This window comes from Paralichthys olivaceus, chromosome 11, assembly GCF_024713975.1.
Source record: "Paralichthys olivaceus isolate ysfri-2021 chromosome 11, ASM2471397v2, whole genome shotgun sequence".
NCBI classification, from domain to species: Eukaryota; Metazoa; Chordata; class Actinopteri; order Pleuronectiformes; family Paralichthyidae; genus Paralichthys; species Paralichthys olivaceus.
In genome coordinates, this window is record NC_091103.1 from 7,595,768 (window position 1) to 7,620,863 (window position 25,096).

A 25,096-nucleotide genomic window follows, 5' to 3' on the forward strand; every position below is an offset into this window, starting at 1 on the left:
TAAGGGGACCGGCATGAGACTGGCTCTATATATAGCAGGTAATCTGTCATCTTGTTTTTTTTTGCTTCTGCCGTCCCCTCGTTTTTTGTTTTTTTTGCGGATTTGATTGGATTGATGCTCAGAAGATCAGAGAAAGTATAGGAGGGAGTCTTGAAGCGTCTGTGAGAACAGAATAAGGTGTGTGTGTGTGTGTGTGTGTGTGTGTGTGTGTGTGTGTGTTAGAAGGAGTCTGCGCTGAGCGACTGATGGCTGCTGTTTTTAGAGACCCAGTTGCAGCTGGCCAACGTCCAAGCTGAATAGTTCGGCTCTCACAACTACAAGGAAAAGAAGTGAGTGTCAAAAATAGAGGGGGAAACTATCCATCTAACACTTTTGTTTCAAAAGATTTCCGCTGAATCCCAACTTACACTGCAAAAATTTTATTTCCTCCCCAACCTCCAACACCACTGCTGCCTGGAGTCAAATATTTCTAAAGTGGATGTTGTTTGAAAGTTCTGTCAGCTCTGACAGGTTGGATTCCCTGGCAGCGAAATCAGTTGGAGACAAATATGTCTTTTACACACACACACACACACACACACACACACACACACACACACACACACACACACACACACAACCTCTGCTGGGAAAATGCTGAGGGGCCTCTTGAAGCTCCTTTTGATAAGCTACGCCTTGTGGTCACTTCAAAGCAGAGATGAAGGAGTGGATAAAGAAGGAGCAAAGAGATGGAAGGAGGAAAATCGCAAGGGGGAGGATGGACTGAGGAATGAGGAAGGATGGAATGATGGGAAAAAGGCAGTAGAATGAAAAAGGGTGAGGCATGTGTAAGATGAAAGAAATGCAGGGAGGGATTGCTCTACAAAAAGAGGGAGAGAGATTGCGTGGAAATGATAGTGGGACACACAAGTGTAAAAAAAGACACAAAGACACGTGAATCATGCACGCACACACATCACACTCACACACCTGGGGGAGATGAATCTGGAACAACGAGAGGTTTGGGGAAGGCGAGTCTCGTCCCTTCTGTGCACGTCCCAACTAAAAGAGCAACTTGCTGCTGAGAGAAAATCCTCCTGCTCTCACTCTAGAAACTCTCTGATGAACTATGGTAAAGCCTGCAGGCACACACTGATACATACAGGATAGAGGGGGGATCATTAGAATAACTCAACCACAGACGGTTAGCTAGCTAGCTCCATCTAGAAACACTTCCCCTGAATTATTCACAGAGGTGTAAATAAAATATATCCAATGGCCTTCACCTAAAAAAAAAGATAGCTGCCATGCTGAGTAATGAGTTCTCCAGGAGATGAGTTTAGATTCTGTATGACATGCAAGCAGATGTGTGAAAAGGAACTCAGCTCCAACTTCAGTTATTCGTATTGATATTCAAAGAGGAGGCAGTGTGGCTTGATTTAAAACAGAATATGTAATCTACGTAAATACGACAGTGTGTTGGGGCCATGTTGAAGAAAAATATTCAGATTTTGAGCATAAAGTCATAATATTACGAAAAAATAAAGTGGTAATATTAATATTATCAGAATAAAGTCGTAATATACAGGAACTGAGAAGAAACTTTACGTAATTTTATGAGAATACAGATAAAATTTAGTTTTTTGGGAAATAAGCAGCAAGAAGAAAATGTGTTTTACTTCTGGACCCAAAATCTTGGACCAATCTCACTGTGAAACTAAGAAATCCTTCTGAATATCACGCAGATGTCACCAGATGATAGATATAAGATGATATAAAGTTGCTTGCTATACATTTCCTCCACAAAATAGACAAAGTCTGCGTGGTTCTTAGACATTTTCTAACATAATGTTTTCAAAGTCCTGGTACTTAATGTAATATGGTGTTGATTTGCCAAAATATTGAAACCAATGTATTACAGATGAATCTTATGATATTCCCTGTGTACAATAGCATTTAGCCTAAAATTATGACTTTATTCTGGTAATATCACAACTTAATTCTCACTATATTACAACTTTTTTCTTGTAACATCACATCTTTACTCTCCTAATATTACAATTTTATTATTGTAATATACACAGTTATTCTCAAATTCTCCCATTTTTTTGCTTCTGATGTATGTAATATATTCATAATATATGTGCCTGATATAACGATACTAAAACATGCCACCTCTTAAAGTGGCATTTCCAATTAAAAACCATCACAGAGAAATGTTATCCGCCAGTCATTGATCAAAAGTGATGATAGGAGAACAGTAAAGAAAGAAAGAGAGATGTGCAATATAATAATTCATAATGCATTAGTGCTACGACATTGCTAAAACCAGTCCTCCCCTTCATGTATATGAGACGACATTAGAAGACAGACTGCCACAGAGGCAAATAGAAAGTAGCGAGGACATGAAATCTAAGCAGCAGCACGCAGTCAGAAGAAGATGAATAGTCCACAGGTCATTTCCACCGTGTCCCACTGGTGCGGCAGCGTTAACACGCTGTGATGATGTAGTCGTCAACCTGTGTGGCAAGACCACAACAGAGACTGAGCAGAAATCAATACACACTCGGGACACTGCTTCTGGCACACGCAAACCTTTTTATTTCAGAAAAGGTCAAACTATGGAAAGACTTCCCACGTCACCCACGTCTTTCTGAAATTGGGCAATAATCGGTTTTAAACAGGTCTCATGGGATTCAGGCCCTGGAAGATAAAAACCAAGTGGAGGAAGTTCACAGCCCTGTCATAGATGGAGATTACTATTTGTCAGTCTTGTACAAGAAACACTGATCCAAAAACAAATCATCCGTTTATGTCTATTTCATTAAATATTAATCTACCATGTGAAGATATTTGTTCAGAATGAGATGGATTGCAATACTTTTCCAACCCACTGTCCTTACAATTTCATTTCAGGATTCTGTTTTCTTTGCACTCATGCCAAGGTTGAAAAACTAAAAGACATCTCCTGGTTCAACCCTCAGAGACAGACATCTAAGGACAGCTGCCCCCATGCACTCCCACCCCTTTCACTCCTTGCCTCCCCCTCTCTGTCAATCACAGACAAACTTTTAACTCCTCTCTCCCTACCCCACCTCTCCGAACTCCCCATTTTCCCTCCCCATCTGTTCTCATATCCTTATGAAGGAGTCTTACTCTTCTCCCGGATTTCCACACGTATTCTCTCTTATTTAATTACAATGAATAAGTTTCCTTCCAGCAAATGGGTCAAGTTTGTATTATTAGTAGTTAGTCAATGACAGAGGTAGCCAGAGTGTGTGTGTGTGTGTGTGTGTGTGTGTGTGTGTGTGTGTGTGTGTGTATGAGATGTATCAGGAATTTCCTCTCAGCTCCTATTACTCTAACACAACACTTTCTAAATAAGTCGCCTGACTCTAACCACTGCTCAGTCTCAGGGCCTCGACCTCATGCTTACCCACAACGTCCCCCTCGGGCTAGAACACAAAAGATGAATCGACAGATCAACATCCTCATCAAACCAAAAATGATGTAAATCTCATCTTATCTTATCGTCCTTACGTGATGGGAGTCAACTGTTGAAAGCTTCTGTGCTGAGAGAAACAATGGTAACCAACAGTACAATGATACCGCAGTCACTGACCTTGTGGAAAACAAACGTGGCCGCTGTCACTTTGTCTTGGCCTACATAATGGCCATTATACCAAATCTCAGCTAGCCTTTGAACCAAGCTGCAGTGTTCATCCGGCAGGTCTCAGATACTTGAAGGTGTGATGATTAATGATAGCGTTGTCGACGGTAATGAGCAGTGGGACTTGAGCTGTGCCCTTTTTCTTCCGTTTGCGTGGCTGGCATCTGCCCACCTTACACATGTGGAGAGAAAGTAGTCCTATCCCTGTCTGGAGGGCAGAGCAGAGCGAGCTAACATATATTATATTCTTGGCACATCGAAGAATAGAACATATCCCATCATGCTGAACGGACAGGGAGGGAAAAAACAAAAAGCAGATCAAATGAATTCTGCCTGAAGTCGGATGAGAAGACGGATACCACTCTCATGTCCTCTTGGTCAAGGGCGTCATTTCTACTGAGGAAGAGAAGGACAATGTTCAATCTTACAGGTGGAACATAATGGTCTCTTCCAAACAAACAAAAAACACCAACAACTGCTGATATGGCCTTTGTCTTCAGTTTTAAAAAAGTACTCTAATAGATACATACACTACTAGAGTAAAAAGTAAAAAACATTCATGGGTCAAATGCCAACAGTACAGTCACCGGTATTTGTCGGTAGTACTCTCAACATGACAAGAGAGAGTGACAGCAATTCTAGCCATTCATGGATGTGCTGTTCACAAGTAGATGAAGATATACTGGGATGTTGGGGGAGACATCTTCAGACTTGGGGGTAATAATCGCTCATGTTACTCTGTTAGCATTTGTATATTGTTCCACCTTCTGATCTCCTTGATGCATCAAGTCCAGTCCACATTAAAATCTTCTGCATGAGACATCAGCTGCTGCCTGAGTTCTCCTTTCATCAGCTTCCAGAAAACACAGAGACCTTGAACTTTGAACATCAAAATCTCATCAGTTCAAGTCAAAGTGAACGTTTGTGCCAAATTTGAAGCAAATTCCCTCACAGAATTCTTGTGATGTAGTTTTCACAATGATGGGACCCGGGCTGGCTTAGTCCAACGATTATTTCAGTACACCTGCATCTCTACATCCTTACTTTGTTCACTTTCTTTAACCTGTATTCAGTCTATGTGCTACATTGCTAGGCTGCTGGATGTTGCCTTATTTTGATGCCTGGGAATGAGAGCAGTTTTGATCTAACTCTAACAGGAAGAAAGCAAATAAGCATATTTCCTAAAATAGGAATTTCATTTAAACAATTGAATACCTGTGCATGCATGTGTGTATATTCAGATTAATGCCTATACATTTATTTTTCCATTGTGTAGAATAAATAAATAATAAATATTACATTTAAAATAAGATACAGATCAAGTGTTGTGCCAAGTATGAGGACAGTGAGAGCAAGGACAGGTTAAATTGGACATCCGATCCCACAGAAGACCTTCAATAACTAAGTGGCATGCATTGTTAATTCCAAGTGGTGTTTACTTCAACTTTCAACTTTAATAGGATTATAAAACTGAATTTCCAAATGAACTTTACAATGCGGTAACAAGAGTGAGGGTTACTGGTATGCTTGAAGATTTTATATCACACCGTCTGTGTCTGTCATCCAGTAGGAAGCAGCTTGGAAATGTTCCCTGTGCTGGTGCCCTGACCTTTGCCTGACTCACAAACAGAGGCTTTCGAAATGTTGTGTGTGTATGTAGGGAATGTTCGTGCGTGGAAAGGAGAGGTTGGAGGGTCAGAAGGAGCATTAATGAAAGTGGAAAGTGAGAGAGAGATGAGTGACAGACAGTCCACTGAGATTCGTCTTTTGGCCATCCATTACTCCAACAGTGAACAGTGATGCACTGTGATGTTACCTGTACTCATTGCAGCACTGATTCCTCAGTAATGTCATATTCTATTGCATAAAGCTTCCTGTCAGAAGGTGGTCCAAACTTAGAAACCATTACTTTTACATGGCATTTGTACTTTTAGTAATAACAATAATACATCAGATTTATATAGCACTTTTCAAACCTATCAAAGAGACTTTACATAATTTAGGATAAAACAAGGAAACAATCAACAAATGCTGTAATACAAATAAAAAGAAAATAATAATAATAATTAAAAATGTGGAGTGGTAATGAGTTCCACAGAGAGGGGGTGGCGACTGAAAACGCCCTGTCACCCCAGGCTCTGCGCTTGGTCCTAGAGACATGAAGGTGGTCGGCATCAGTAGATCTGAGGCATCGGGTGGGGGTGTGCTGGTGGAGGAGGTCTGGGAGGTAGTGGGGAGCCAGGTTGTTGAGGGTCTTGTTAGTGGTGAGTAGAATCTTGACATTTATCCTGTATTTTACTGGGAGCCAGTGGAGGTCATGGAGGACTGGGGTGATGCGATCAGTTGAGCAGGTACTGGTGAGTAGGAGGGTTATCTCTGAGAGTTGATTTTATGTCAACTTAAAAATAAGATTATGTTCATCGTTGTGTGAATTGGAGAAGGTTTATCATGTCTGTGTTGTTTTAAAGATCCTCTACACATTACGTTTTTGAGTGGTCAGGTGCGAGGACTGCATGTTCCCTCCTGATTGCACCAATGACACATGTTTACATTTTCCTCACATGTGATGAATGATGGTTGTGCACATCACTGACCTGAGGTTGGATTATGTAAAAAAAAACACTTTGTCTGACGTGCTGTGTAGATGGCTTATTGTTTATACCAGATCTAAATAACCACTCTCAAAAGGTGGAGTGAAAGGTCTGCGATATTTGATAGAAAGGAGATGCCATAGTGTTTAAATCCATCATGCTGCACTCAGGATAACATTTTTTGTAACTATCCAACCACCTGAGAAGCAGTTCTCACAGAGTATCCTGGCAAAAAGCAGTGTTATCATTGTCAATGACGCATAATACATCAAGGGGGAGTTTTAAGCCAAAGACTATGGCTGAAGTCCCTTATCCTACATGTTTGTTTTTTGCCCTCATCTTGTGGAGTTAGGGGATCATAAAACCCTAATGTTCAAAAACATTGTTACAATTTTAAATCAGCATGTGTCTATAAAACAGGTTGTTCGTCATATGTTGTAATTACAATTTTAGTTTCCTTGCATTTGATTCCAGCCGATTTAATTAAGTTTTAACATTTGATAGCACTACTCCTGCATGAAACCGGTAATCAAATCAAATTTTTGCAGTCGGTGTTCGGTCCCCTTGATGTAGTATTCCTCTTTTTGAACCTTCTTTTTGAACTGTGGGAGTCAGCTTTTCTTTCCTTTGCCTTTATGCTACTTCAGCCTTCTGCTTCCTCTCTCCCAAATTCCCCATCCCTCTATTGTCCTCATATCATATTATGTGAACTCTCATTACAGGGGTGGTAATAGACTCTTCAGCACTAAGATCCTCTTTATTATCCGTCAACTGTAGCCTACATCTCTAAGCTGATTAGCCAGTGCTGTCTTTTCAGCATTTCAATTAGGAGCATTTTGAATAGTCAAGCAGATTGCAAGGCTTATATTCATTACTGACATTTTTAGAGCGTTATGCGATGTTTAAATACAGTAATCCAAGGAACACACTGCGGCGGCAAGGATGAAAGCACTTCAGAAGAGTGACATCATGGCAGATTTTAATATTGGACTCCCATGGAAATGGCAAATGTAGAGGAATTCAATTTGTGCTAAATCAATCACACTACTATCACACACACACAATCACTCATGGTATCGTTTAAAGATTTAACATGACCAATGAAATATATTTGTGTATATATATATATTGGACCAAATAACTGTTCCTTCGAGGACAACTATAGCCTCGAACAAGATGCAGATGTTTCATAATAATGAGTGTGTCGCTGTGGTTGAATTTGTCTTTGTCTGCCTCAATAGGACTGTCTGCTCTCTGTTGTCTGTAAAATGGTTAGGACTGATAGATTTGACATTTTGAGTGGTATATTGAGAGGCAGGCTCGCTAGCTGCCACTTACAAAACTGTGCACAACAACTGCCCACGGGGCTGTGAACACCTACGTGCATAATCTCATAGTTCTTCTATCTCTGTTCTTTTCTTTATCAGATGAGCTCATAGAGCAAATGTCCCACATAGAGGATGTGATGTCTGCTGAAGAATGAGAGAAGAGGAAACGGAAGATGGGGGAATTGAAGGATGAGGTTGTGACACCTGTTACTAATGGATTTATCAATAGGAGTGGCAACATAATGAAGATCTGCTCAGAAATGTGTGTGTGTGTGTGTGTGTGTGTAAGAGAGTGTTTGAGTAAGCTCACATGTGTGTCTGGAGTGCACGCCTTTATGATGTCATTAGCAGTTGAGCCAAAATATGATGATTTCAGGGTATTATGTGTATCTGTTTAAGATCTCTGGCTTTATAAAATACCTACTTGACACAGAAGTCACCCCTGTGACACACCCCACACACACACACACACACACACACACACACACACACACACACACACACACACACACACACACACACACACACACACACACACACACACACACACACACACACACACACACACACACACACACACACACACAGTAATCCATTCAGTCATTGTTAATCCAGCTGTGCGTGGTCGAAGAGATGTCTGACAACCTTGTCGCTGAGGTGCTGATGTCATACCTGTCCGCAAATGTTTGTGTCATTCGTGTACCATTAAAAATTCTGAATCTATCAAGGAGAACAAACCCTGCGCTCTGCCCTTTACTGAATTTCTCTCTCAGGAGCTCATGAATGTCACAAATGCATGTGTCTCTCCGCTAAGTGACATGATGTTGTCATGTTCTGAGTTGTATTTATTTGGAGCTTAGCCTCACTTAGAGCATCGGAGAGAGGAGAACGGAAGCAGTCACGCACACACTCGAGGGTTTCTGCAGTAGTTGTTTACCATTTGCCACAGAAGAATCCTTTTCCTGGACACTTTAGCGTTGCTTGTAGAGAAAGATGAGAACGTTCTACATTTCAAATGAGATTTTCTGAGGATGCAGGTAGTTTTTGTACAGTTGTGAATTCTATCATAAGCACATGACCTCTAAACTATTGCTGTTCATGTGGGTATATTTTAAATGCTTTCACCACATTCAGATGTCAAAATAAAAAGTGCAGCATTTGGATCAAGTATTATTGGAGGTATTAAGCTACATTCACTGACTGAGTGGTAGTAGTAACTAAATCATTGGGAAGCCATTACACGCAACCTAAGGCAAGGATTTACAAAAAGCTTGTGTGACCTGAGGAGTGGTTTTCCTGGAATAATGCACACATTAAAACTATCTCCCTATAGTCCTAATGGAGCAGATTTTAAGTCTTTTAAATTGGAGACCAAGGGGTATGGTGTGTTTTCATGAAACCCAGATTAGGATTTGAAAGCCTGTGGAGAGTGGTTGGCGTGGGTGTGTGCATATGTGTGGACAGAGAGAGGGATAAAGAGCAAAACACAGCAAAAGGAGAGACATCAGGAGATTTAAGACAAGGCAGACGAAAAGTAGATATCAAAGAAGTAAAGCCACGATGAAGAGATCACGGAGAAGAAGACGGAAGAGAAGTGGAGAAAAGATCCATGAGAAAGAAGAAACAATGAGATTGAGTAAAGTTTAAGCAGGTGTGAAATGAGAGGGGCATCGTAATAAAAAAATAATAATCTTGCAGGGAGGGATCACAGAAAAAATATAGAGAAATCAAAGCGAGGAAATGCAATAGGAAATAAACTAGATTGACAGATAGAGGGAAAGATACTGAGCGCTCAAACGTAGTAGAGGAGACAGCAGATGGTGGGGATTATTCTGGACTAAAATACTCTGGGATCTACAGAGGGGAGGCCACAGACATAAACCATTACAGACTCCATCTGCCAGAAATAGACCGAAAGGAGCTGTAGGTCCATCATCACCATGATGATAAAATGCTGCCTGCATGGCATTATCATAGAAAAAATAAATGGCATCCTAAACAACAGCTGACTGAATAAATGCTGCTGTGCTTCTGAGTTTGTTGAAATCAGTTGAGAGAGACAACCTGTCAAGTTATTCCCTTATACATGCAGACCACGCAAAGCTCAACACACACCAGATGTAAAAATAAAAAATAATTCAATTAAAAACTTTGCAAAACAACCATTAGCCTCTCACAGATGGCATCCATGTGGAGAAATAATATGGGACATAAACACAAATTATTTGCGGTCTTTTTTTTCTTGACGTAGCAGCAGGTGCATGTGTGCATTATTTTTAGTATTTTGGAAAGCGTTCAATGTGTTTGTGTGATTTTGACTGATACCATAAAACACCCTGAATCCACTTTTTATATTCACTGCGATTAGTGAGAACAGCCTCTGGCACAAGCTATGGATGCGAGTGTGCAGTAAAAAGTAAAAAACAAAAAAAACAATGACAAACTGGTTCACAAATCCCACCAGTAATGCTTCTATATCCATCCACACACAACATGAACACACTCAATTACAGATACAGTCTAATGCCTGCTAATCATCCCGTCTCCCCTCGGCATGCAGAGAGAGAGGGAAGACAGTGGCTGGAGATGTGAAAAGATTTGCAGGTGTTTTTTTTTTGTTTTTTTTTACCTTTTCCTGTGTGTAGATCAAACCTTGAACCTGAAACAAAAGAGAAGAAAACATAATTACTGTTGCGTTCTGAGGGAACATTAACAGATCATACAGTTCGCTACCACACTGATGAAGCAATTTAAAAAAGAAAGTCAACGTTAGCGTCTCGCTGTGGGCACACAGGACCCACACTACGCTCAGCTCCTCTCTGAGGCTCGTTTCAGTCGTCCTCTGTAATTGCCTATTGAGCCGCGTCACTCAAGACTTTTTAAAAGCGAGTGATTGTTAGAACATTCCAGTCTTACGTTAGTGTTAGGATGGCAAAACTTATTGATGTATTATGTGTGTTTGTGCGTGTGTTTGTTGTTATTGACTAATTATCTACCCTGGCAGGGAACAGTTAATTATATCCTTCCCGGCACTGAGCATAATAATTGTGCATGGATGCATATCCACCGAAAAAAAACCCATCCATGTGTACTAAATACATACAATATAATATACATGCAACATGTGCATGACTGGAATGTATATAACTTCCCTAAAAAGTCAGCACACACACACACTCACTGTCTTGTGAGAGCTTAAACAGAAAGATCAGCTATATTTTCATCCTCATCAGCTCCCAAACATTTTTTTTTTCCTCAGGGAAAACAAACTCACATAGCGGCTGAATGTGACTCCACTGACTTGAATCTGACAGCGTGCCAATGTCATCTTTACTGCCGTCATCGTTACAGTTAGCAGCAATTAACACTGTTCACTTAAAGGTTGTTTAAGTCATTTTAATCCAACACATTTCTGCTAATATCTCCTCACAGCCCTGGATCTGGGTTTGGGAAAGAAAGCCAGTTGGATGACCGGATCGGCACAACAGTGTTCCAGCCAATCAGCAACAATGGTATTCATGCTCGTTTACACGATGGGGGGGTGAAGGGGCAGTCGGAGCGAGGCGTATATTTAAGAACCGGAAACGGTGATTCACATTGGGTACTATCATAAACAGTATATGCTACGGATCAGCTGTTCACCTTGGCAATGTGTGTGCATAACTGTAGGGGATGGAGCTTCTGTCAAAGAATCGCTGACTCCACTGTTAAACACCAGCATACAATGTTTCTTACTCTTCTCTGTTTCAATATTACAGAATAAAGTCACACAGATTTTACTGTGAGGTCACATTAGCTTCTTTGCTGCAGTGCTAAATATGATTAAGTTCAGTTCCCTTCTGCTCAGAGGTTCGGTAATGCTCACTAACCACACAGGATGTTAAAGAAAATGAGTAAGATTTGTCTATATTATAAATAATAGATTCAGTGGGAATTTAAATAAATCTTTTATTGACCTCCTGGTGCCAAAGTTTTCCCAAATCACTGCCAGTAGAAAGTTCCCCCAAAACAACGTTTTCTCCCCAATTCCCTGAACCACTCTGCCCTCAATTACTGGTCTCCGGTCCAAAGCCGACGCACGGGAACAAACCAGCTCATGTCTGCTGGATGAAAGACCTGTCGTGTCGTTGGTTTGTACATGTGCTAACAGATGCCAGCCACATCTGCTGTCTGATAACAGGATCTGCTCAGTGGGATGGTCCACCACTGGCTGTGGACTGATCTGTGACATGTCTGACAACCTGCTCTGAGTGTTTGTGAATCTTTACCTTCACTGAAAGAGCTTTGAATGTTACCATCAGTGATAAAAGCATTTTGCTTGCATGGAACCACTTGACATTGCTTCTCTAGGGGAAAAATACACTTAGTTTAGAATTTCTATCTTTTTCCTAGATTGCTTTGCTGTGTGATGACTCTAGATTGACTGTAGTCCAGTCAGCTGAGCGACCAGGGCAGTAAACAAACTATACATTTTGGATGTATTTTTCAAACAGTCAAGTCTCTTTTCCCATCATAGTAAAACACAGCTTCATTGTCCTGGACTGTAGCCCTATTCATAGTATCATGAAAAGACGAGACGCCCTTTAGATGATTCTCTCTGGCTTGACCACCCAGGCTACAGGAGCTCTGGAAACAACAGGAGCTACTGTGGAATAAAAATAAGCCTCACAATCATGTGCACATGATCTCTGTCTATAGCTGCGTTGTTCATCAAGTTCATGTATCCACAAAAATGCATGGCAACATTCATATCACACGACCAAATGTTATTTACCGCAACAGGAATCCCTCTAACAAACACTGTATTTCATAATTGACCTCTGCTGTATTTATCCTAATGGCACAAGTAGTTCCTCGCTGCTGCTGGTTTCTGTGAGGTTTATTTTCCTTCTTGGACTTGAACCAGTTATAGTTGAACCAATGCAACATGGGGGGGGCTGTTCATGTTTCCCTCATCTCCAGCTAAAGGGTCACCAAACCTTAAATACAATATAAAATGAAACATGATTGTAGTGATATCAAACCCTGTGGATGTTGGTCTTCTTCACACAGGGTTTTGTGTTTTGTTTAGAGCTGAGTGCTTATAATCTTAGAAACATGCAGTCATGCACTTACTCAATAGAGAATCCTATTATACACACTTTTTCCATTCAACAGCAATAGGCCAAATTCACAAAAAATAAAAATACCTCGTCTTTGCTTATGTAAACCCGCACATTTGATTCCAAGTCCAGTCAGGCTCTCCGTGATGCATTCAGTGGTAAAAACAAGCGCACAGTAATAATCTTCTATATTTTCTGCATGAGTTGGCAGCGTGGGCAAAAGTGTGAGACTCACACTTCGCCTGGCTGATTCTTTTCGGCAGCGGACCCTCAGACTGTACCTGCCACATCCGTCTCCCGCACTTTGAAACGCAGAGGAGCAATCATTTCATCAGTTGTTAGGCAGCTGTGCCTGACCGCTTTTATTCAGATAGGTCTGCCAACCGAAGCAAAGGTTCATGGGATGGAAGGGGGAGTGAGGTGCGGAACTAAGAGAGAAAAACAACTGCTGCACAAGCCGTTATTTAAACAGTTAATTTTGAGTATGTGACACCAGGCAGTGCTGCCTCTGAATAGAAATGATGCAAATGCACAAATCCACAGTCTGGATGTCAACAGCAGTGCAGGACTAAATCAAAGTGAACATTGTACCAGGAATATAAGAAAGATAAGTGAATATCAATGCAACAAGTGCCTTTTTAATGAATGTGAAGTGCTTTTTCCTGCACTGCCTGGCAACCATGAACAAAAACACTAAACATTTGATATGTGACATATTTCCCTGTCTGAATGTCTCTAAGCTCTTTTTTCCATCTCTCTGAAACGGTGTGATTACTCACTGCATGAGTCTGCGGCGAGCAGGTAGAATTTAATCTCAATGTCTGAGGCACTTTACGGAGACTTTCGAACCATTACCCATGCTCAACAATTGGCAGTGGCTGCCAAGTACCTTCAAGGGAATGTCAGTTTCCATGGAGACAAAGCGACCCCCCCACCCAGCCAATAGCCACCACCTTTCACCACGAGTAAAACATGGTAAAAAACAATTGATAGGCCCAGATGTATGTGTAATTTTCCCTCTCGTGCACTGCCTCTGCCATTTTTACTCTCCGCTTGACATCACTGTGTTAATCTATGTCTCTTTGTTCTCGGTTCAGACATCTGCCTCTGTGTTTATCCATGTTGGTAATTGCTCATTTGCAGTTCCTCTGCAGCTTCCCCTCGGACTCCGAGCTAGAGGCGTCCGTGGGAATAAATGGAAGATGTAAACATTTAAAGGAAAGTTGGAGAGAATGTAAAAGACTAAGTCAGGAGGGTAATCAGCACGGACAGAAGATGGAACCTGCTTCACCAGTATAATCATAAGTGGCTTTCAGATATGCACTAAAGTCCAGACTTTTTCCTGAAATTTTCCAGAGGGGCTGAATGTGGGAACGCAAATGTCCATGTCAGTTGCTCTGGACATTTTTACAATACAGCAAGAACAATTCAGGGTAATGTTTTTCGGCTGTTATAACGATGGCAGGTTACAGAGGTTTCAAGAGCTGTGTGCGATAAAATGCGAATTCCAGTTGCGATGTGCTGTAGGAAATATCCACAGTGGAATTTATATTATGTCCTGCCTCCATTATCATATAACATGTGAGACTGGAACAATCTTCTCCTGCGTTCTTCGAAAGAGAACAGCAAACTGGAAAATCTTCTGCACATTTTTTCAAAGGTCATGACTGAAAACTGTTTTAGTAACAAAAGACAAAAACAACTGCTAGTCTGTCTACTCATTCTATTCCTTCTTATTTTTAATAGTAGCTCCCAGCTCTTGCTTTATTCTCTATAGTGTAATGATGTGGATTCACCCGGCTCTTAATTCTGCTTCTAAGAGCACACTGGCACCAATAAAACAAATCACTGTGGGGCGCATTTCACTTTTCCTGCAAAACTCACTGCTTGAGCAGTTAAAATAAGTTTTATATTACTACATTGTGTGTGTTCATGGGAGTAAAATATCTTGGAATTGCCACAGCGAGTCAACGTCTGTGGCTTGGACTAACGTAGAGTAGAGTGTGAATACGTGATCAGAGCCAGTCAGGACCCAACGGGATTCAGGCAAAAATTTGTAAATAATAATCGGGTTCAGATCAGATTTGGGTTTTTGGGTTTTCTTGTTCCGAATTGGACTGCAGCCCAAGCTGCACTTGAGTGTAAAGGTAAAGATTTGCTTGTTGTTACCTTGAGCATTGTATCCAGTTATTATTATTTTTAAATTACTTGTATTCAGTGAGAGATGCCTCTTTTGTGTGGCTCACTCACATTTTGAGGAAGAGAACTTCTCAGTGGACGTGCAAGAAATGCAGCTTCAAGGTAAAACAACAATGTGACTCCCAGGGGCAAACCTCTGCTCAGCTCTCCTGCTGGTGTGCTCAGCCAGAGGAACCAGGAACACTGAGCAGCAGCAGCATTGGCGAGAACACTCCCGCAGGAGGTGGAGCGCTTCTTAAAACTATACAAACTCTAAAGACGCATCCCTGGCAAACGTTCACACATGATTTCCTGACACACACTGCTCACACCTGATTCTCCCCCCTCCTGAGTCTTAATCAAGTTGTTTGTTTCGGAAAAGCTTCATTAGTTTTTTTAATTGATTGTGTAGGTGCGAATGCTCCTGAGTGATCGTGTGCGTTTCTGGGATCAAAAAGACACACGAGCAACAGAAACCCTGCATGACTTCATCACATTGATCGTTCCTCATCGTCAGCTCTCTTTGTTATCGTGAATACAGGTCATTAGAATGCACGCCGCAGCGAGGAGGGTGATAAAAGATGCTTTCCTTTATGGAGAATGATTTGTTTGTTTTACGTTCCAGCTCGCTGGCCTCCTGGGCCCTAACCTACATTACAGCACAAAGACTATTAATCATTAATGATCAGACCTTTTAATATTGCCTCTGAAAAATGTATTTACACGTGAATAAAACAAATGAAGACTTCTGTTCTAAAATGAAAACTGGGTATCCATTTCAGGGGGGGAAATCATTACCTGAAGACTTTTCTGATGTGGTCTGTCCAAGTCTATTTTTGTCCTCTATATGGTACATAACATGTTTGCATTGGTTGTTTAAAATGTGTCAATGACAATGAATGTCTGATATTAGCATGATTAAAACAATGGTCTGAACAAGACACTGACATGTAAACAGCATTTACCTGATTATCTTAACTTAAATAAGGTCGTACTTGGAATGATTATCTTAATTTAACTTAAGTGTCCTATAGGAGTTTTCCCAGCAGTTACCAACTACTTAACAACACGTGTCCTTGGTTTATACAAGATGGAAGAATAAAAAGAAGTTTGCAAAATTACAATGAAATCACCACAATCGTATAAGGTAGGATCGTTTCAGGTTGGGGTTTAAAACTGGCTGAATGTCATTGGATGTAATGACATGAGTAATAATTAGACTATGTACAGGAATATGAATGGAATATTCTATTAGCAACTCATATAAACAACACAGTTTAAATGTCTTGTTCTGAATAAGGTCAATAGTCTGAGTATTGGTGTTGCAAATGCTGTAATTCTTTCAATAATCCTTGCAACAATACCCACCTTAAAATGATGTAAATTCTTTAAGTAATTAAGTCACAGTTATCTCTGTCTCCACACTGGAAAGGACAACATTAGCAATATGTTCCTGATCCAGGCATCAAAGAAACATTTAAAATACAAAAATTCAAATATCTTTATTTAAAAAAATGTGAGCCACCTCTGAATTGAAAGGCTTACAAATCTCACATCTAAGGCAAATGCAGAATAATCACATAATCCAGACATTCATTATCACCGAAGAGAGAAACGTCTCCAGAGGTCAATTAACCCGGTGTGTGAACTGAGAACTCTTGGCGCAGACGTCCAATAAACCGAGATAATAAAGACAACGTGCACATGTTTGCACACATTTACATGCAAAGCCACAGCAAAGCAAAGACGATAGGCTGAGATTATAAAGATTTGCCACTGAAACACTTGCCAAGATTGTACAACTCACACAAACTGCACATATTATCAAGCAGACTGCTGTCCTGTAATCACAAGTCATGTTGTAATTGCAGAAAGTGTGAAGTTAATAGCAGTCGCAAGTGTCTCCGCCTGGCACAGACATGTTGGAGCATGGATTCATGGACAGTATGTTTCTAACATGAGATCATTTTACAGTCAATCGGGGGAGCTGGACAGATTACTTTCATATTCTCTCTCAATCACACCTCCATCCCATGTAGGGAACCAAGATAAAGTGTGCTGGGGGTGTTGTACATGATTTAGTGTTGTTCCATTTGTAATAGTGTAGTGGAGGATTTAGACCTTGTCTACACTTCTGCAGATATTTTGCGAACTGATATTTTGCCCTCTGATATTTAAAACAGAAATCTCCATTCACATGACCTTCTCTTGAAAGCTATTTCCGTACAAGATGACGATAGCTAGCGACAAAGTCTAAGTCAAGGACCCATCAAATACCAGAGAAGAACACTGTGGTTGAAAACAGTGGGCATTCACAAAGTAATCTGTGATTTAATCGTTTCCAAGAGATATGTTTTTTATATACACACAGATACACAAAAACCTAATTTTTTTCTAAAGCTGCACTTTGGAAATTTTGGCGATTGTAAAAATCTCAGTTTTAGTCACTTCAAATTCCATTTGCATGTGGATTAGAAGCTCAAATGCCCAGGAAAACGTGTATCAGCATTAGTATGGACAGAGCGGAAGTCTAGAAGAAAAAACACTTCAAAACTGAAACTAAAATAGCCTACTGTATTTCTCAACTTATGAGAAGAACAATGTGTTCAAGTCCTTTACAGTCCATCCATTTACATAAAATGCTTTCAAATAAACTGTGAGAATATTGATTCTTCATTTTAAATGATCTTTTCTCTTGCTCTCCTCTGCTTCTCCTATGTTGGTCCTGATCCTCCTTGTCAAAGAGAAAATGGGTCTCAGCTGAGCTATCCTGGATAAAATAAATGTTTAAAAATGGATCAAAACACCGGGCTCCGAGCTATTTTTTTGTTTCATTTCTTATGATCTGTGCTTGTGAAATCCTAGAGGCCCTTAACCTCTACGAGCCCACTCAGCTTCCCTCCACCTCAGTTCAACCCACAGACAGTCACCAGTGGTCTTCATAATATATGAGGCCCCGCCCCACAGTGGAGCCATCTTTCTGGGTAACTGCATCTGTCTAGATTATGTTCATTCACACATGCTTCACAGGTGTTGTTCCGCTTCCTGTTTCTGCATAATAAGTGTGTGTGTGTGAGCTGCGTGCAATCTCTCACAGCTGCAAGTCAAAGCATCTCAATGTTGCTTGCACAAGCACTTTGCGGCACGCATGCATGAACACACGTATATGAAGCATCCTCCCACGTACGCACACCTGACTCTCACCACATGCAGCTTTAACACCTCAGGTTTGCATGAGCACAGGGAGCCGTGCTGTTAGGACCCTCGGCTATATTCAGGCCTTTAAATTGGTCCCAGTGAGATGTGAGAGCTCAGACCACAGGGCTGACCTCTAACTCTATGCCTGTGTATCAAAGCATCAGTCTCTGTCAGCCCAATCAATACCCCAACAGCAGCTCCGATGTAAGGGGACCGTTGTAGAATATTAGTGGGCTGATGAGGATTATGGCAGGGGCCATTTGCTTGGTGGTTCAACTCAGAGCACAGCAAGTTCAGGGAGAGGGCTTCTATTAGTTGTTATATCACCTCGGGATTTGATTAAGCAAACTAGAATCAATTCAAGTGCTATATTAATATGGTTAACACCTGCTACAAGATGGATGCTCCTTATTAGGGGATGATTAAGTCATGACTTCTTTTAAAACCCTTTTAGAGGATGTGTGATATCTATGTGTGAGCGCTCCACTGCTTCAGAGAGGTCTGAAATCATCACTGTTGTGTTTTGTTGCATTGTTTCTATTATTTAGTCAACCCTCCTGGATGTAAAAATCAGACTGACTGACATTGAGGAGTGTCCCAGCACAGAAACCTTCTATCTGGACAATGTTTATGGCTGAGGAAACCAGTGACACACTGTGGGTGGGCTCCTAGCGGCCTCTTGGCCACCACACCTGGCCGCTCTACACACACTCACACACACACAGACAGACAGAGACACGACAGACGTCATGTTTGGCCGGTCGGCCTGCCAGGGGCGGCGAGCCCAGTCACCTGCCAACCTGCCGCCGCATGCAGCCAAGTTCAGTGCTGAACCACACTGGGTCAGTCACCTCAGAGACCCCATGAAAATGACAGAGCAGCAGAGGGTGACGGCTGTTCTCCTCCTCCATCTTGTCAGTCTCTGGTGCTAGAGTGATGATTTTTTGGCACATCTGCTCAATGTTCCCATCTAACAATTTTTTATTGAAATCTGCTCGTTCGTTGATCAGGTTCATTGGCAAAAAATAGTATTTTAAGTCATAACATAACTGCACAGACACATGTGCTTGCACCCCTGCACACAGACACATATTACAATGCTATTGAACTTTGTACATCATGATGTTAACTATAATACATACCCTGTAATTCAGAATGTTAAAACTAAATCTAGTTTGTAGCAAGTCCTCCATGATTGTTACATGTTTCGGAACGGAGTCTTCCCATCTCATTCCTGCAAACTGAGTCAGCTGCTGAGATGCCAGTACAGATGGACTGAATCGAGATGAGGCCAACAGCAGTGTCTGTGGAGCTAAACTCCTGGTGAATTGTGCCAGCACAGAACAGCACCACGTTGGGGCCTGGCCGCTGTGGCTCTCGAGCCCTGGCAGAGAGAACAGGGACCCCCTTGTTTTGGCAGAGCCATGCTGACAGGAAAAATAATGCATTCACATGATAATGAGTCAGTGAATGCATGTCCCTCGTACTGCCCCGCTTTCTCTCCCTCTTACATACAGTGCACATCTCTGCACAGATCAGGGGCAAAACACACACACAATTCTACAGCACTGTACACTGACACATACACACACGCTCAATCACAGACCCCTCTGTGTCTGGCGCAGAACGGCCTGATTGCCGGTCTCATCACCAGGGAGACCAGCACTAAACAGGCGCCTGGCAGAGACAGACATCTAGCATTTAGGACCCCACAAAGATTTCAGGCATTTCAGAGTATACAGGCCTTTTTCAAAGAAGAGAGAAAGGAGGATTAGTCACATGGAGAGAAGAGGGGGATAAACACCTTTAAAGAGCAGGACGATTTGAAGAAGAGGGAGAAACAGAAAGTACGTTAGCAACAGATAGAGGGGGGGGGGAGACAGAAAGACAGAATGCATCATTGTGACTAAGAGGCAGAAAGGACCAGAGAGATTTTCTTTTCTGTTGACAAGGGGTTTACAGCGCTGACTAAATAACCTCTGAGAGAGATGTGCAGAACTAATATAAAACCATCTGAGTGTTAAAGAGGCGCATGTGTGATTGCAGCTGACGTCACGAACGAGAGGAGCTATTAATACTCATTCTCACCTGAGTCTCCACCACGCTGAGGAGAGAAGATGCAGTGCAAATGAACTGTAAAAATAAAGATTTTTTTTTTTTCATTTTAATTCACAACACCCCCAAAGCTGGAAGGGGTGGGTGGAGAAAGGAAATGAAAAGACAGGAAATCAAGTATTTAGGTTGTCGAGAGCCCTCTGCCCTCTGAACACAGATCGGAAGATCGAGGGGTGGCACGAAGCAAACAAGTGTTAAATGGTTTTAGAGAGAGGGGAGGGATTTAGGCTGTGGCAAGCTCCAGATGTTCTGCGAGATGGAGGGAACGGATGAGAGGAGAGGAGGTCGCTCGGGGCTAAACTTCTCAGGCCCTCCGCGTGCGTCTCTCCCTCTCACTCTCCAACATCTTCTGTTTTCCCTGTGTTCTCATTTCCCTCACGTTTGGTCGCACTGCATCCCTGCCCCCTACAACAGCAGGTCCTGCTGGACGTGGAGCAAGACACAATGTTTTTGTGTCCAAAACATGAGGACAAGTGAAGTGACAAAAAAACACATAGTAATCATATAATATGTTACTTTGGCCACGAGGAATATCTGAAATCAAAACAATAACAAAAGGCCCATAGTTGATGACGAGGTGTTGGGATTAGTAAATGTATTCAAGTTGTATTCACGCTAAGCAGCAAATGGAAATAATCATGATTCCTTTACGAGTGACCAGTACAAACAGTGGGGAAAAAATAGCTTACTGGCTAATTGGATAGCAGTAGGTTTTTACTTTGTCGTTTCCCATGGAAGTTATAACAGAGATGGGTAATGCCACAGGTAAAGCAGATATAATGCAATTGCCACAATGAAACGTCCTATTCCCTTGAATTTGGGATTTCTCTGAGTTTGAAAATTGCTGGAAACCTTTTGGACAATGAAAGTACACAGGTCAGAATATAAAACACAGGTCTAGTTGTTTTGAGGCATTGTAATGAAGCAAGTGCTTTTGTTGTCCCTGGAAATAAAAACAAAAATTGACATTCTCACCTAACGTAAGAATGGAAGTAGTTAACATTCCTTCAAAACATAACTGGCAAAACAAATTATTTGTATAGAAACTTCTTTTTGAGGGAACAGGTGTCATTCTAAAGAGCAGTCCAAATCCTCACAGTCCCCCCACATCTTCACCCATCCTGAGTCCTGCGTCTCCTCCCTCGCCTCAGGCTCAGACTTGCTGTTAAACCAGGTGTGAAATCTGCCTGAGCAGCAGATTTTTTCCTCTCTCTGCTGCTTTTTCACCTCAGTAAACTGGTCTCCAGTCACTCTCCCCCTCACGTTCCCCAAGAGTCCAGCACCTAAAGCCTGCCTCCCCTCCATCCTCCCTGTCTGTGATGCTTTGATAAGTCTCTAAGGAGCGATGCATCATAGCCAATTCACTGTTTACATTTTTCATCCTAATTTAGGATAAAACAAGGATTCATTAAAATTGGAGTCATTTTTATTTATTTTTTTACCTCCCGTCCCCGCTGTGCTCTGCGGTGGTGTAACCGTCACGGAGTGGCTGCTTCAGCTCTACCATGCAACCTGTATTCACAAGCTTTTATCCGAGCTGTGTTTTATTATAACAATGGTAAAAAGCATCTCGTGGCTGTGCAGGCAAACTGATGGCAGTCTCAGCAGACCTTCCTTCTCAACACAGTCCTCGATTCAACAAAGACCTTTTTTCCCCCATTGTCCTCAATTTCACATCTCCACTTCCCTCTGACACTCCACTACAGTAATAAAGACAAGATACCTCTCTTTCTATTCTTCTGTCTCACTCCCACTCCCAACACCTCACACAGCCCTTTCTGCTTAATTACAATACACAAAAGAGGAAGAGCCACACATTCAACTGTGGTTTTCGCAGACCAAAATTCCAATGGGGAAATCATCCTCTAAACATGGAGAAATCGTTCTGGAATGTCCCTCGTTAATAAAGCACCCTCCAACAGAGTACAATGGTGTCATTGATCATCTCATGTCATCGTTAAAACCCTGTGTTTCATCTCACAGCTTTAATAAAGGGAAAATGTCAACCGTTTACAGGCCAGAAAAGATGGATCACTTGATATTCTGCCATTGATTATGAGATATCTTTTGAAAGCATTAGGCTGCGACTTACAGGCCCCTTCTCTCTGTCCTGCTCTGTCTTCATTCTGTGGTTTCCATCCATATCAATATTATAAACAGCAGTTCTCTGTTATCTCAGCGACGTTTTTTCCATTGTTACTGACATCACATCACTAAAGAGCGATGACAATGAGCTGTGACTACACATCATTGTTGCTTTGCAATAATTACAGTTGTGATAGTGCACTGGGAGAAAATGACTTAATAGTCTGTGGGTAATTACACCAATTGACTAGATGCTCACTAATTGGATTGTTTGAAATCGTGGATGCATAGGAATGTATGCATGTGTGTATATGTGTGTTTATGTATATAGGGATCAGTTGACAATAAACAATTAAGCCATGCGAGACTCTATTTCTAGGAAATGTGATTGGGTGAAGGTTTACTGTGGAGCAAACCCACACTCGTTCTGTGCATGCAGGGCCCACAGATGTTTTTCCATATGGGCAACCTCCTGTGCAAACAATACAGGATAGTTAAAACATTAAAACAATTGAAGATTATAGATGCTCTATAGGGCCAGGGTCACATCAAACCACCAGATCTGCAATAACAGTAAAATGTAAACAATATGTTATCCATTGCATAACATAAATGCCATAAATTCAACAAGGCCTTCTTTCAGAAAGTGGGTTTCGTGAAAGCTTCCAGTTTGTTAACGGATAGTAAACACTTCTGGGCCTCATCTGGGCCAATTGGGAGCAATTTCATTTCCTAGCTAATCTGTGAATTTTCACAGGTACATTTAACACTTATTTCTAAATATAGAAATCTATTTTGAATCACACAATATTTTTTCTTTGAATTTCAATACTTAAGATTAAACAAAAACTGACACACAAAAAGTTGCTTAAGGAATATTTAATTAAATCAGAAGATATGTCCATTCAAACTAACCATTGAATAGCTACTGCTAGTGTATAAATAGTACGCAAGTTCAAACCATAATGTTTATCAGATCTCACCACCCTGTCACACCTGCCGATCACAGGGTGCTATCAGACTGTCAGCAACAATCAAGAACAAATTAGCAGGCAGCAGAGCATTTTCCACCAAGCAACATATCTTTAGAGCTGCCGTTCCCTCTGGGAGATAAACCTGTGGATATCTTCAAGTCCAATCCATTATCTTAAGGAAGACACACCATCTTCTTTTACTTTAATTTAAACTGTATTAAGATAGAATCCAGGTTTCCAAAGCTGTCTATTTCCTTTTTGAATAATTACGCTAATTTCTTCTATCTGTGTGAGTTGATCACATCTGCTTCAAGTGTGTTTGTCTCCATGCTTGTAAAGATGCAACCGCATGATGAGTGGTTTTATCTGGTAGTGGATTTAAAGTCTTTTCAAATGCTACATTAACTTGACCTTAACTCAACCGTCACCGAACAGCGATGGACCATTCTCTGCACTGAGACGAACCTGTTATGGACAACACATCAATCACCTCCGCCTGAGCAAACATGGCTACCCAATGTCTATGTCCAACCTCTGTGTGGGTATACATGTGTGTTTTCACGCATGGTCTTGCTCGTGTGTCACTAAACTGATCAAATAAAGCCAAAGCTATCTATAATCTATAAGCCAGGGGTCACAGACCAAATGACAGACATAATCTGGAGTAAAACCCATCTGAGCAGATGATTTGGACCTTGGCTCAATAGTTGACACATTGTTCCATATTCACAAATCACCTCTTAGCAAGCAGGCTGGGTGCAGATCAGCAGCAGCTGCTCATTAGAGGAGGCAAGTGAGCAAGTCACAACAATCAGTTGCAAATATGTTCAAATCTATGCAGTTAAATTTAGTCTCCACAAGCAAGGAGAGATCATGAACAAAAAATATAACATCATTAAGTCACCATCTGAGAGACATTTAATTATGCTTATGCTACACACACTGTAAAATATTTAGAAACCGCAATCTGATTATGTATTAGAGAAAATCATTCCTAAATCATTCCATAAACAAGCAATGTCGTCATTAACAATGCCAGAGTAATGTTAAGAGTGGTTTTCAGGTAAGAACACATTTAAAGCTGTTAAAGCTATTTCCCACTGCTAATCTTTACGTTGAGGTATTCAACCCATCGGACATTTACGTTCTCACATACGGCCCCTCCGGAAAATTTCAGACTTCGATGCATTTCTGACAGCAGCTTAAGATAATTGCGAAGTAGCCTGCAATACCAAGTGCAGCAATTTCTGTACATGTGGAAATGGAGAAGGCTGCTCCTCTCAGGGCAGAGTTTGCCGGTGGCCACATCACATTTAATGAGCCTTAACCATTAGGTGACAACAGCCTTGTGAAAAAGAGGTGATAACCAAGTGTTGCACAGTGGTGACAAGTGATTGCTCAACAGCTGTATCAGTGGTATTAGACACTCACCAGTCTGGCCAGTCATTATCATTTAGTATGTGTGATCATTAACACCCCGTAAAGCCCACTGGTAAAAAAAAAACCTCCTAACACCCTCTGACGTCTGTCTTTTGTCTGCAGTGGGAATGGATACAATCAGCCTTTTCTCCCAGGTCAAATAATCCTGCAGTAGACAAAGGGTTTTATCAGCTCCCGCTACGAGCAGCAGTGATGGAAACATGACACCCAGGTGTATACGCTATTTTTCTTTTCTTTTCTTTTTTTTTGGCAGCCTAGACACTGACGCTGCACCTTTCCCCAGAATGACGTTATGACGGGAATTGAACTTCCAGGTTTTTGCAGGAAAATAGAGTTGAATCTTTGTGTCGTTTTTTACATCTTGGGAACATCATGCAACAGCAAATTCTTTTTTCATATCGGGCAAGGTGCAGCACTGGCAATACATTTGTCACTG

General features: G+C 41.3%; 1 protein-coding gene across 1 annotated transcript in view; it reads right to left on the bottom strand.

The window, feature by feature from the left end:
• igsf11 (immunoglobulin superfamily member 11) overlaps positions 1–25,096 on the bottom strand; it is a 124,938-nt gene that overhangs the window by 85,883 nt on the left and 13,959 nt on the right. Inside the window, exon 2 of the mRNA XM_020095293.2 lies at positions 10,198–10,227. Within this exon, the coding sequence (XP_019950852.2) occupies positions 10,198–10,227 (30 nt within the window). The remainder of the gene's footprint in view (positions 1–10,197; positions 10,228–25,096) is intronic.